This window comes from Delphinus delphis, chromosome 2 (assembly GCF_949987515.2).
Source record: "Delphinus delphis chromosome 2, mDelDel1.2, whole genome shotgun sequence".
In the NCBI taxonomy this organism is placed as follows: Eukaryota; Metazoa; Chordata; class Mammalia; order Artiodactyla; family Delphinidae; genus Delphinus; species Delphinus delphis.
In genome coordinates, this window is record NC_082684.1 from 77,768,286 (window position 1) to 77,781,504 (window position 13,219).

The 13,219-nt window shown below is 40.8% G+C and overlaps 1 protein-coding gene across 1 annotated transcript in view; it reads right to left on the reverse strand.

The window, feature by feature from the left end:
- Positions 1-13,219, reverse strand: part of RYR3 (ryanodine receptor 3) — a 361,766-nt gene that overhangs the window by 261,121 nt on the left and 87,426 nt on the right. Inside the window, exons 11-12 of the mRNA XM_060002247.1 lie at positions 7,175-7,348; positions 3,524-3,645 (exon numbers count right to left, since the gene is read on the reverse strand). Of these exons, the coding sequence (XP_059858230.1) occupies positions 3,524-3,645; positions 7,175-7,348 (296 nt within the window). The remainder of the gene's footprint in view (positions 1-3,523; positions 3,646-7,174; positions 7,349-13,219) is intronic.

Here is a 13,219-nt window from a genome sequence, read left to right on the forward strand (position 1 = left end):
CATAAATTTATTAAAATTCACTGAGTTGTGCACTTAAAAGGATGAATTTTATGATATGTAAATTATAAGCCAATAAAGCTGTTTAAAAATAATTTTCCGATTGCTTGGCGTGTAACTTGCACTGAATTTTTAAAAATAACAGCTTTATTGAAATATAATTCACATATCATACAGTCATCTATTTAAAGGGTACAGTTTAATAGTTTACTAGTTTTTAGTATATTTACAGAGTTGTGCAATAATCACCTAAATCAACTTTAGAATTTTTCCTCAGCTTTCCCCCAAATCCCACACCCATTAGTAGTCACTCCTCTTTTCACCTGCTGCCACCCCAGCCCTAGGCAACCACAGATCTATTTTCTGTCTCTACAGATTTGCCTCTTCTGGATATTTCATATAAATGCAATAATACAATATGTGTTCTTTTGTGACTGGCTTCTTTCACGGAGCATCATGTTTTGAAGGTTCATTTATGTTGTAGTGTATATCAGTACTTCATTCCTTTTTACGGACATATAATATTCCATTGTACGGATATAGCACCTTTTATGTATGCATTCATCACCTGATAGATGTTTAGGTTGTTTCCACTTTTGGGCTACTATGAGTAATGCTGCTTTGAACATTCGTATACAAGTTTTTGTGTGTGCGCATGTTTCATATCTCTTGGGCGAATACCTAGGAATGAAACTGTTGAGTCATACGGTAACTCTATGTTTAACATTCTGAGGAATTCCCGGACTGTATTCCAAAGTGGCTGCAACATTTTACATTCCCACCAGCAGGGTATGAATGTTCCAATTTCTCCACATCCTATCCCACACTTCTAATTGACAGTCTTTTTGATTATAGCCATCTCATCCTATTGAGAATAAAGTGTTATATCACTGTGGTTCTGATTTGCATTTTTCTGATAGCTGATGGTATTGAACATCTTTTCATGTGCTTATTGGCCATTTATATATCCTCTTTGGAGAAATGTCTATTTAGATCCTTCACCCATTTTTAAATTGGTTCCATTTGTCTTCTTAATGCTGAGTTGTGAGTGTTCTTTATTCTAGATACAAATCCCTTATCAGATCTATGATTCACAAATATTCTCTGCCATATCATGGGTTGTTTTTACACTTTCTTAATGGTGCCCTTCACAGCAAAAAAGCTTTTAATTCGGATAAAGTCCAATCTATCTACGTTTTCTTCTGTAGGTTTTGTTTTCGGTACCATATTGAAGAAACTATTGCCTAATTCAAGGTCATGCTGATTTGAGCCTATGTTTTCTACTCCAGGTTTTATAGTTTAAGGTCTTACAATTAGGTCTTTAATGCATTTTGAATTAATTTTTGTATATGTGTGAGGTAGGGGCCCCTGACTTAAGAAAGATATAAGGACAGAGGTTGAGAGAATTGAGGGTCACATTAATAAAACCATCCACTCCCTATGGTGATGGTTGTGGTCATAGCCCAGACTATATGAAAATTTCATGTGTACATGCAGCTAATTTTTTCTGCCCATACCAAGCCATTCGTTCTTAGGCTCTTTCTTTGAAGAAGGAGAACAGTCTGGATGTAATGCAGAATAAAAAGGAGGAAATATTTTGCTCAAGGTTCACAGAAAACCAGTGGTAGAGCCAAAAGCAGACAAAAGATCATTGATTTGCAGGTCTCAGTCCCACCCTGTAGCAGGAATACCCCTATTGTCTACTTGCCTTCAATTTAGTATCAGGACCCCTGAGTTGTACACAGCCAACCAACCAGAGGTGATATTTCTCAGCCTTCCTTCAGCTAGATGTGGCCATGTTACTACTGTTAGCCAATAGAATGCAAGATAAGGTGATCTAATTCTGGGTTATATTTTTTAAAAAAAGAAATGGTTTGCACTCTACTTCCTCTGTCTTCCAATCTTTTCAGGATGGACCTCAGACATGGTATTAGTAAGCTCTTTTTTAAATTAATTAATTAATTAATTTATGGCTGTGTTGGGTCTTCGTTTCTGTGCGAGGGCTTTCTCTAGTTGTGGCAAGCGGGGGCCACTCTTCATTGCGGTGCGCGGGCCTCTCACTATCGCGGCCTCTCTTGCGGAGCACAGGCTCCAGACACGCAGGCTCAGTAATTGTGGCTCACGGGCCCAGTTGCTCCGCGGCATGTGGGATCTTCCCAGACCAGGGCTCGAACCCATGTCCGCTGCATTGGCAGGCAGATTCTCAACCACTGTGCCACCAGGGAAGCCCCAGTAAGCTATTTTTAATCACGCGGATGAAGTATACATACCAGCACAGTTGGTTCTCAACTGTGGCTGAATATAAGAATTTTCTGGGGAGTGCTAATAAAAAGCTGGTGTTTGGATCCCACCCCAGAGACTCTGATGCAATTGTTTGGAGATGCCACCTGGGCATCAGGGTGTTAAAAGCTTCCCAGATGAATCTAACATCTGGCCAAGGTTAAGACCTTTACTCCAGGGCAGTGGTTTGTAAACTTTAGCAAGCCTCAGCATTAACTGCAGGGCCCATTAAAACTCAGTTTTTCTGAGGTACCACTCCTAGGTGTCTGATTCAGTAGGTCTGTCGGGGGTAAAACCCAAGAATTTGTATTTTTAACAAGTTCCCAGGTGATGCTGCTGGGCTGGTCCAGGGACATACTTTAAGAACCTGTAGGAGATCTCAAAGAAGAAAACTGAGCCCCAGTAGCGGCATGGTCTGTTTTCCCCAAACCACCTGCCTCCCCTATATTATTACTTGAAAAAGAAATAAAAGTTTATTCTGAACCACAGTGGCAGCTTAGCCTGTATCCTAACACACACACATCCCTTGGATCACAGTGGTTCAACAGGAAGGAAAATACAAGTATAAAAATTTTTTCTCATTTCATGCAAATTCACACACACAATTGAAACCCTCTAGGCTTTAGAAATTTTCCTATGAGAGAAGGATGGCTTGCAACACTGCACTGTTTACAACAGAACCCCTTCCTCGTGGTAACTGGTGAACATAATCCACAGAGTTCTGTTTGGGCAGCACTGTTGAGGCTGGAGGAATTATGATCCAAGCAGGCTAAGTTACTTTCCCCCATTTAAGTCCCAGCCATAGGTGGCTAACCCGAGCCTTCCACGTAAATCTCCTTGGAACCAAACCACAGCAACAATTCTGAATGATGTAGAAAAGCCTTTCTAAATAGCACAGAGGGTGTGGATCCATTACTCCTCTCTCCTCCCCGCTTCACGCACTAATACAAATGGGACTTAAAGCACTCCAGATCTTTCCACTTAATTTTCATGAGAAGACCTTGGGTGTGTGTGACACCAACCTGAATAACTAATGCGTCTTGGGCATCTGTTGGGCCAAGAGTGAAGCTGGGAGGAGCTTACCTACTGGGAAATAAGTTTCAATCCCAAGCTCTTTCTGGCAAAACTCTTTGCTGGTGCATACTTATTTCCTGAAAATTCATAGTATTAACAGGGGATGGTTGGTGGGATTGGATGGCCACAAAATAGAAACTGACGAGCAGAGAAAGGGAAGGAGCTCACCTACCTCACAAACTGGCTGAATAAAGCGGTCGTGTTCCGGATGATCCGGGCAGCCTGGGACTCCTCATGCTGGCATCTCTGCAGTGTTAACCCGTCATCCATGTGGCCTTCCTGATGGAGTATGACCTACCCCAGAGCCAAGGACACCAGTTCCAGGTTACACAGCTGGAGAGTCAACGTTTCTGGCAGTATTTCCCTCATCCCTTGTACTCCTTCTCCCCAGTCAAGTTCCCCACAGGCCCATTTTGAAAGTGGGACATTAACAAAGTTATTTTCCCCATACTCCCTATTGCTGACCTATGACTCATTCCTGAGACACGGTGCTTTGATGAAAATGAAACTTCATGTGCCACTGTGATGTGAGTTACAATAAATTCCTTGGGTCTAGATGGCCAATTTGAAAGGGTGAAAACGTATTTTATGATAGATTTTTCTCTTAAAATGAACACAAAACCTTATCCTTGGAGATGAGAAAAATCACTTTGTTCAGAGCCTTTTCCTCCAGAGATAAACCAAGAAAGAAGAAAGACAAGTTAAAATAAAACCCTCTACTGGGATCAGGCATGGCTTGCTCTCCTGAGTGACAACTACACCGAGTTAGCTGACTGTAGAACTGGGGAAGCGGCTCGAGATGGTAGTTGGCTTCTCATGGAGGCTAGAGAGGGGGTTTGAAAGCCTGGGCCTGGGTATCAGCTGACCTGAGTTCTAATCCTGCTAGGCCACATCCCCGCTGTGTGACCTTGGGCAAACCTCTGCTTTGACTTCACCATCTGCAGGTGTTATTTAGAGGGTTGTTTAGAGGATTCGATGATTTACATGTAAGTCATTTAGCATGTTTCCTAGAATATAAAATGTACTCGATGCATATCTGTTATAAGGGGAGATATATTACTGATCTCAGATCAGTTGTCTGGAAGCTAGTATACTTATTGCTCACCAGTGACATCATGATAGAATTTTTGGGTGGGGCTGGCATCTTTTGGCGTGGAGGTCAGCTGTTTTTTTTTCTCTAGAAGGGCCAAATATATACTGTTATTAACTGGGATGGTTTGACTGTGGTTCAAGTCAGGGCCAAATCCTGATTCAAGTTCCTGGCATGGTTTCCTCTGGATGGTGAGTAAGTGAGAGGAGGCCATTTGTAGGTCCTGGGGAAGGGGGATGGGGGTCAGTCGGTCTCTATGACAATGAAATATGTGGCTCTAAAAATATCCTGAGAATAAGGATTTTTGTTATCTCATTTTTAGCACAAAGAAACAACTTATTTTCCTTTCCACGTGAAAATCTCTTCCTTATTTTTATTCTTCTGAAAGCATATCCTGATTTAATGAATTCACCCAGGAAGTAGAATGCTGGCTTGTACAAGTTTATGTTCATTTTCGAAAAAAGACCTCTGGCCTCAGTCCCAGCTTTTGGGTCAGTCCCTAAAGACCTTAGGTTTTGCTTGTTCAGATAACACATTCAAACCAGCCAACCAAACAAGAAAGTAATGAGAAATGGGGGAAATGCAGCTGTTAGAATGTTGTTATTATGTATCCTATTGATCGTGGCAGCTCAGGTCCTTCCTAAGGTCCTTTTTCTCTCGGAGGAATTCCGTAACCCGAGAGCAGAAGCCCAAGATGGAAAGAAGGTACTTCCTTTAAGGTGAAGTATCATTCGTCAGGTTTTTCACTGTGTCTGTTTCCGATTGGTTTTTCTGAATTCCCATTTTGTTTCATAAAATGCTTAACACAGATTGGACATTCTTTGTATTTATAGAGGGGAACTTAACTGGCTCCTCGCGAAATGGAGCCGGGCAGCCCTATGAAGGGCTGAGCATCATGGCACCATTTAGAGAGAGTTTCTGGAAGCATCTCCCAAATCCACATGCACATTTCAGCAATTAAATGGACCTCTGGAGTATGGCCAGATGAAAAAGTCAGGGGTAGGCACAATAAATCAACACCGTAAACTGGGATCTCTCCTAGTTGACAGGGTCCTTCAACTGTGTCCCCACCCACACAGAATCACAGCCAAGATCCACAAATTCTACTTTCTTAAATGTCATTCTTATCTTAGTAGGTATGAAAAACTGTGGAAACTCTAGATGATATTATCATACTCTTTAGAGGATTTAATTTTCTTCTCATTGGCTGTTAGGGTAGATGATGGGCCTTTGGCATCGATTTTCAATTTGCCCTTATTTCCAGGGTGCAGCCCTTACTCCTGGGTTAGAGCCCTTTTGGGGATGCAGCTACTGTAAAACCTACTGTATTTTCAGGGGCCATTCCAGCTTGAGGGACTTCGACTATGGACTATGTCTCCTAGTACTGTCATACTGTCCACATCTCTGCTTTGCTCTTCTCCACCATAGCTGGCACCTTCTGTTCGCTATCTTAGCCTCATACTCTATCCACAGTCAGCTTAAGATGCTAGGGGAAACTGCATATAGAATTTCAGGTTCATGTTTCTATAGTTTCCTCCACTGGGGAATGTGGCCCCTCAAGTCCCAGAAACCTCGACTGACCTTATCACAAATATGTCTCCCCAGCCCGGTGAAACTAACATAAGACCCCACTCCTTGTGCTGCAACTCAGAAAAATGCTGAGGGGAAAGTGGTGACAAAGGAGGAACTCACCTTAGTGCACTTACATTCTATTTGGGATCTTTAGTACCCATGTCCTGGGTGCCTTGCTTGTGGAAGCCTTCAAACGGTTTGTTTCTGTGTTTAATCCAGCCTTTATAATTGTTGGCAGAGGAAGGGCTGGGTTCATACAAGCTAGTCTTTGTGGCCTCTTACTTATTCTATTTTCTACCTCCTCTTTGTAATTTTATTTTCCCTTTCTGGATATTTTCCTGGTACATTTTACTTTATACAAAAATAAGCTATTTATTACTTTATGGTTTCCTCCCAACCTCCTTTCTTACAATAACCAGCATTCTGGGAAACTTTTCATCACCTCCCATTAGGCTGACATATAGAAAACACAGTGTACAGTGCTTCCTAGAACCTTATTATGGGACTCCTTGGCTACCCAAACCCATGTTTTGTTAAGGGTTTTCAAAAAAAAAAAAATTATCATGCCTGGAGCATCTATTTTCTGGTTCCTATCAAAAGAAACCCTATTATGGCAATTGACTTTCTGGAAAAAAGATGTTGTATGTATCCAAGCCAGATTTCCCACTGTAGCAGGCTGTGACAGACCACTCAGATCTGCATTCATTCTCTGGGAATACAGTATCATTCCTAAATAGGTATCTCCTATTTCTGCACGTTGGTTCCTGTGCGCTTGTTATCATGCTATCTGCCTTTTTCTTTGTGGAGATTCTATTTAGTCCGTATATTATGAAAACTGCATAATAACTCAAGTATCCACTTAAATAAAAGGCGCAATGATGTGGATACTCCCAAAACAGCATACCACCAAAAGTCCTTTAGTTCAGGTTTTAGAGCACATGGAACATATTCTACCCTCTCCTCACAGATTTGTCATCTATGTAGCTCTTTTTTTTCCCCACTGAACATGAGGTCAGAGTAACCACATTAGGCTACACAATCTGTCACAGAAATCACTCTTCAGAATAGTAAGAATAGTAAGAAGTAAACATACATCATGTTCACCTGATTCTCACAATCACTTCTCTTGCCTAGTTGCTTCCAGCCTTTCTAACCCCTCACCTTTCTTTTCAGAGGTCCCAGGCGGGATGTCTTGGCATCTTGTGCTTTGTAGGTCACCCAGAGACCACTGGCTATATGTTGGACAAAGCAGACAGAGTCTCCGTACTTGATTTCTGGGACTCCCATGCCCTCTATATCTCGCTTGTGACTGGAATCCAGTTTCTCCTTGATTTCCTATTTCACAGAAAATGAAACAAAGGTAGGCATGTCTGATTAAATAGAAATGCAATGTATAAAGCAAGTCATCTGTGCAGAATTTGTAAGCCAGGGAACCGATTACCAGTATAATCATGATGTGCCTGTCCAAGCCAGGACTGCAGAAAGGCTTGCTTCCTCTATCTGCTGCTAATTGTAAAATCAATGGATTTCAAGTTTTGGCTACTTTAGTGATTATTTAATCACTCTTTGGTTCTGGTTTTATGTAATTGTCCATTATATTTTCTACTTTCTTCATCCCGACTTAGATGCTTTAATAACTAACGCTTTACTGGCCAAATAACTTATTGTATTGTAACTTATCGTATCTTCCATGATTTTAATGGTTATGTTATATAAACGCCCTGACTCAGAGCTTTAAATATATCTGTTAAAATCATAAATATGGAGACAGAACCAAGATGGCGGAGTAGAAGGACGTGCTCTCACTCCCTCTTGCGAGAACACCAGAATCACAACTAGCTGCTGGATAATCATCGACAGGAAGACATTGGAACTCAACAAAAAAGATACCCCACATCCAAAGACAAAGGAGAAGCCACAATGAGATGGTAGGAGGGGCGCAATCACAGTAAAATCAAATCCCATAACTGCTGGGTAGGTGACTCACAGACTGGAGAACACTTATACCAGAGAAGTCCACCCACTGGAGTGAAGGTTGTGAGCCCAATGTCAGGATTCCCAACCTGGGGGTCCGGCAATGGGAGGAGGAATTCCTAGAGAATCAGACTTTCAAGCCTAGTGGGAATTGACTGCAGGACTTTGACAGGACAGGGGGAAACAGAGATTCCACCCTTGGAGGGCACACACAAAGTAGTGTGCGCAAGGGGACCCAGGGGACGGAGCAGTGACCCCAGGGGAGACTGAACCAGACCTACCTGCTAGAGCTGGAGGGTCTCCTACAGAGGCGGGGGGTGGCTGTGTGGCTGTGGCTCACCGCAGGGACAAGGACACTGGCAGCAAAAGTTCTGGGAAGTACTCCTTGGCGTGAGCCTGCCCAGAGTCTGTCATTAGCCCCACCAAAGAGCCCAGGTAGGCTCCAGTGTTGGGGTGCCTCAGGAAAAACAATCAACAGGGAGGGAACCCAGCCCCACCCATCAACAGTCAAGCAGATTAAACTTTTACTGAGCTCTGCCCACCAGAGCAACAGTCAGCTCTACCCATCACCAATCCCTCCCATCAGGAAACTTACACAAGCCTCTTAGATAGCCTCATCCACCAGAGGGCAGACAGCAGAAGCAAGAACTACAATCCTGCAGCCTGTGGAACAAAAACCACATTCACAGAAAGATAGACAAGATGAAAAGGCAGAAGGCTATGTACCAGATGAAGGAACAAGATAAAACCCCAGAAAAACAACTAAATGAAGTGGAGATAGGCAACCTTCCAGAAAAAGAATTCAGAATAATGATAGTGAAGATGATCCAGGACCTCAGAAAAAGAATGGAGGCAGAGATCGAGAAGATGCAAGAAATGTTGAACAAAGACCTAGAAGAATTAAAGAACAAACAAACAGAGATGAACAATACAATAATTGAAATGAAAACTACACTAGAAGGAATCAATAGCAGAATAACTGAGGCAGAAGAACGGATAAGTGACCTGGAAGACAGAATGGTGGAATTCACTGCCGCAGAACAGATAAAGATAAAAGAATGAAAAGAAATGAAGACAGCCTAAGAGACCTCTGGGACAACATTAAGCACAACAATATTCGCAATATAGGGGTGCCAGAAGGAGAAGAGAGAGAGAAAGGACCTGAGAAAATATTTAAAGAGAATACAGTCGAAAACGTCCCTAACACGGGAGAGGAAATAGCCACCCAAGTCCAGGAAGTGCAGCGAGTCCCATACAGGATAAACCCAAGGAGAAACACGCCGAGACACGTAGTAATCAAACTGGCAAAAATTAAAGACAAAGAAAAATTATTGAAAGCAGCAAGGGAAAAATGACAAATAATATGCAAGGGAACTCCCATAAGGTTAACAGCTGATTTCTCAGCAGAAACTCTACAAGCCAGAAGGGAGTGGCATGATATACTTAAAGTGATGAAAGGGAAGAACCTACACCAAGATCACTCTACCCGGCAAGGATCTCATTCAGATTCGATGCAGAAGTCAAAAGCTTTACAGACAAGCAAAAGCTAAGAGAATTCAGCACCACCAAACCAGCTCTACAACAAATGCGGAAAGAACTTCTCTAAGTGAGAAACACAAGACAAGAAAAGGATCCACAAAAACAAACCCAATACAGTTAAGAAAATGGTCATAGGAACATACATATAGATAATTACCTTAAACGTGAATGGATTAAATGCTCCAACCAAAAGACACAGGCTTGCCAGTGGATACAAAACAAGACCCATATATATGCTGTCTAAAAGAGACCCACTTCAGACCTAGGGACACATTCAGACTGAAAGTGAGGGGATGGAAAAAGATATTCCATGCAAATGGAAATCAAAAGAAAGCTGGAGTAGCAATACTCATATCAGATAAAATAGACTTTAAAATAAAGAATGTTACAAGAGACAAGGATGGACACTACAATAATGATCAAGGGATCAATCCAAGAAGAGGATATAACAATTATAAATATATATGCACTCAACAAAGGAGCACCTCAATACATAAGGCAACTGCTAACAGCTATAAAAGAGGAAATCAACAGTAACACAATAATAGTGGGGGACTTTAACACCTCACTTACACCAATGGACAGATCATACAAACAGAAAATTAATAAAGAAACACAAGCGTTAAATGACACAATAGACCAGATAGATTTGACTGATATTTATAGGACATTGCATCCAAAAACAGCAGATTACACTTTCTTCTCAAGTGCACACGGAACATTCTCCAGGATAGATCACATCTTGGGTCACAAATCAAGCCTCAGTAAATTTAAGAAAATTGAAATCATATCAAGCATCTTTTCTGACCACAATGCTATGAGACTAGAAATGAATTACAGGGAAAAAAACGTAAAAAACACAAACACATGGAGGCTAAACAATACATTACTAAGCAACCAAGAGATCACTGAAGAAATCAAAGAGAAAATCAAGAAATTCCTAGAAACAAATGACAATGAAAACATGACAATCCAAACCCTATGGGATGCAGCAAAAGCAGTTCTAAGAGGGAAGTTTATAGCTATACAAGCCTACCTCAAGAAACAAGAAAATTCTCAAGTAAACAATCTAACCTTACACCTAAAGGAACTAGAGAAAGAACAACAAACAAAACCCGAAGTTAGCAGAAGGAAAGAAATCACAAAGATCAGAGCAGAAATAAGTGAAATAGAAACAAAGAAAACAATAGCAAAGATCAATAAAACTAAAAGCTGGTAGCTTTTAGCGAGACTCATCAAGAAAAACAGGGAGAGGACTCAAGTAAATAAAATTAGAAATGAAAAAGGAGAAGTTACAACAGACACCGCAGAAATACAAAGCTTCCTAAGAGGCTAGTACAAGCAACTCTATGCCAATAAAATGCACAACCTGGAAGAAATGGACAAATTCTTAGAAAGGCATAACCTTCCAAGACTGAACCAGGAAGAAACAGAAAATATGAACAGATCAATCACAAGTAATGAAATTGAAACTGTGATTAAAAATCTTCCAGCAGGGCTTTCCTGGTGGCGCAGTGGTTGAAAGTCCGCCTGCCGATGCAGGAGACACGGGCTCGTGTCCTGGTCTGGGAAGATTCCACATGCCACGGAGCGGCTAGGCCAATGAGCCATGGCCACTGAGCCTGCAGGTCTGGAGCCTGTGCTCCACAACGGGAGAGGCCACAGCAGTGAGAGGCCCGTGTAACGCAAAAAAAAAAAAAAAAAAAAAGCTTCCAACAAACGAAAGTCCAGGACAAGATGGCTTCACAGGTGAATTCTACCAAACATTTAGAGAAGAGCTAACACCCATCCTTCTCAAATTCTTCCAAAAATTTGCAGAGGAAGCAACACTCCCAAACTCATTCTATGGGGCCAACATCACCCTGATACCAAAACCAGACAAAGATACTACAAAAAAAGAAAATTACAGACCAATATCACTGATGAATATAGATGCAAAATTCCTCAACAAAATACTAGCGAACAGAATCCAACAACACATTAAAAGGATCATACACCACAATCAAGTAGGATTTATCCCAGGGATGCATGGATTCTTCAATATACGCAAATCAATCAATGTGATACACCATACTAACAAACTGAAGAATAAAAGCCATATGATCATCTCAATAGATGCAGAAAAAGCTTTTGACAAAATTCAACACTCATTTATGATAAAAACTCTGCAGAAAGAGGGCAGAGAGGGAACCTACCTCAATATAATAAAGATCATGTACGACAAACCCACAGCGAACATTATTTTCAATGGTGAAAAACTGAAAGCATTTCCTCTAAGATCAGGAATGAGATAAGGGTGTCCACTCTCACCACTATTATTCAACATAGTTTTGGAAGTCCTAGCCATGGCAATCAGAGAAGAAAAAGAAATAAAAGGAATACAAATTGGAAAAGAAGAAGCAAAACTGTCACTGGTTGCAGATGACATGATACTATACATAGAGAATCCAAAAAATGCCACCAGAAAACTATTAGAGCTAATCAACGAATTTGGTAAAGTTGCATGATACAAAATTAATGCACAGAAATCTCTGGCATTCCTATACACTAATCATGAAAAATCTGAAGGAGGAATTAAGGAAACACTCCCATTTACCATTGCAACAAAAAGAATAAAATACCTAGGAATAAACCTACCTACAGAGACAAAAGACCTGTATGCAGAAAACTCTAAGACACTGATGAAAGAAATTAAAGATGATACCAACAGATGGAGAGATATACCATGTTCTTGGATTGGAAGAATCAATATTGTGAAAATGACTATAATACCCAAAGCAATCTACAGATTCAATGCAATCCGTATCAAATTACCAATGTCATTTTTTACGGAACTAGAACAGATCATCTTAAAATTTGTATGGAGACACAAAAGACCCTGAATAGCCAAAGAAGTCTTGAGGGAAAAAAATGGAGCTGGAGGAATCAGACTCCCTGACTTCAGACTATACTACAAAGCTTCAGTAATCAAGACAATATGGTACTGGCACAAAAACAGAAACATAGATCAATGGAACAAGATAGAAAGCCCAGAGATAAACCCATGCACCTACAGTCAACCAATCTATGAGAAAGGAGGCAAAGATATACAATGGAGAAAAGACAGTCTCTTCAGTAAGTGGTGCTGGGAAAACTGGACAGCTACATGTAAAAGAATGAAATTAGAACACTCCCAAACACCATATACAAAAATAAACTCAAAATGGATTAGAGACCTAAGTGTAAGACCAGACACTACAAAACTCTTAGAGGAAAACACAGGAAAAACACTCTTTGACATAAATCACAGCAAGATCTTTTTTGATCCACCTCCTAGAGTAGTGGAAATAAAAACAAAAATAAACAAATGACACCAAGTGAAACTTCAAAGCTTTTGCACAGCAAAGGAAACCATAAACAAGATGAAAAGAGAACCCTCAGAATGGGAGAAAATATTTGCAAACGAATAAACGGATTAATCTCCAAAATATATAAACAGCTCATGCAGCTCAATATTAAAGAAACAAATAACCCAATCCAAAAATGGGCAGAAGACCTAAGTAGACATTTGTCCAAAGAAGACATACAGATGGCCAAGAAGCACATGAAAAGCTGCTCAACATCACTGATTATTAGAGGAATGCAAATCAAAAGTACAATGAGGTATCACCTCACACCAGTTAGAATGGGCATCATCAGAAAATCTACAAACAA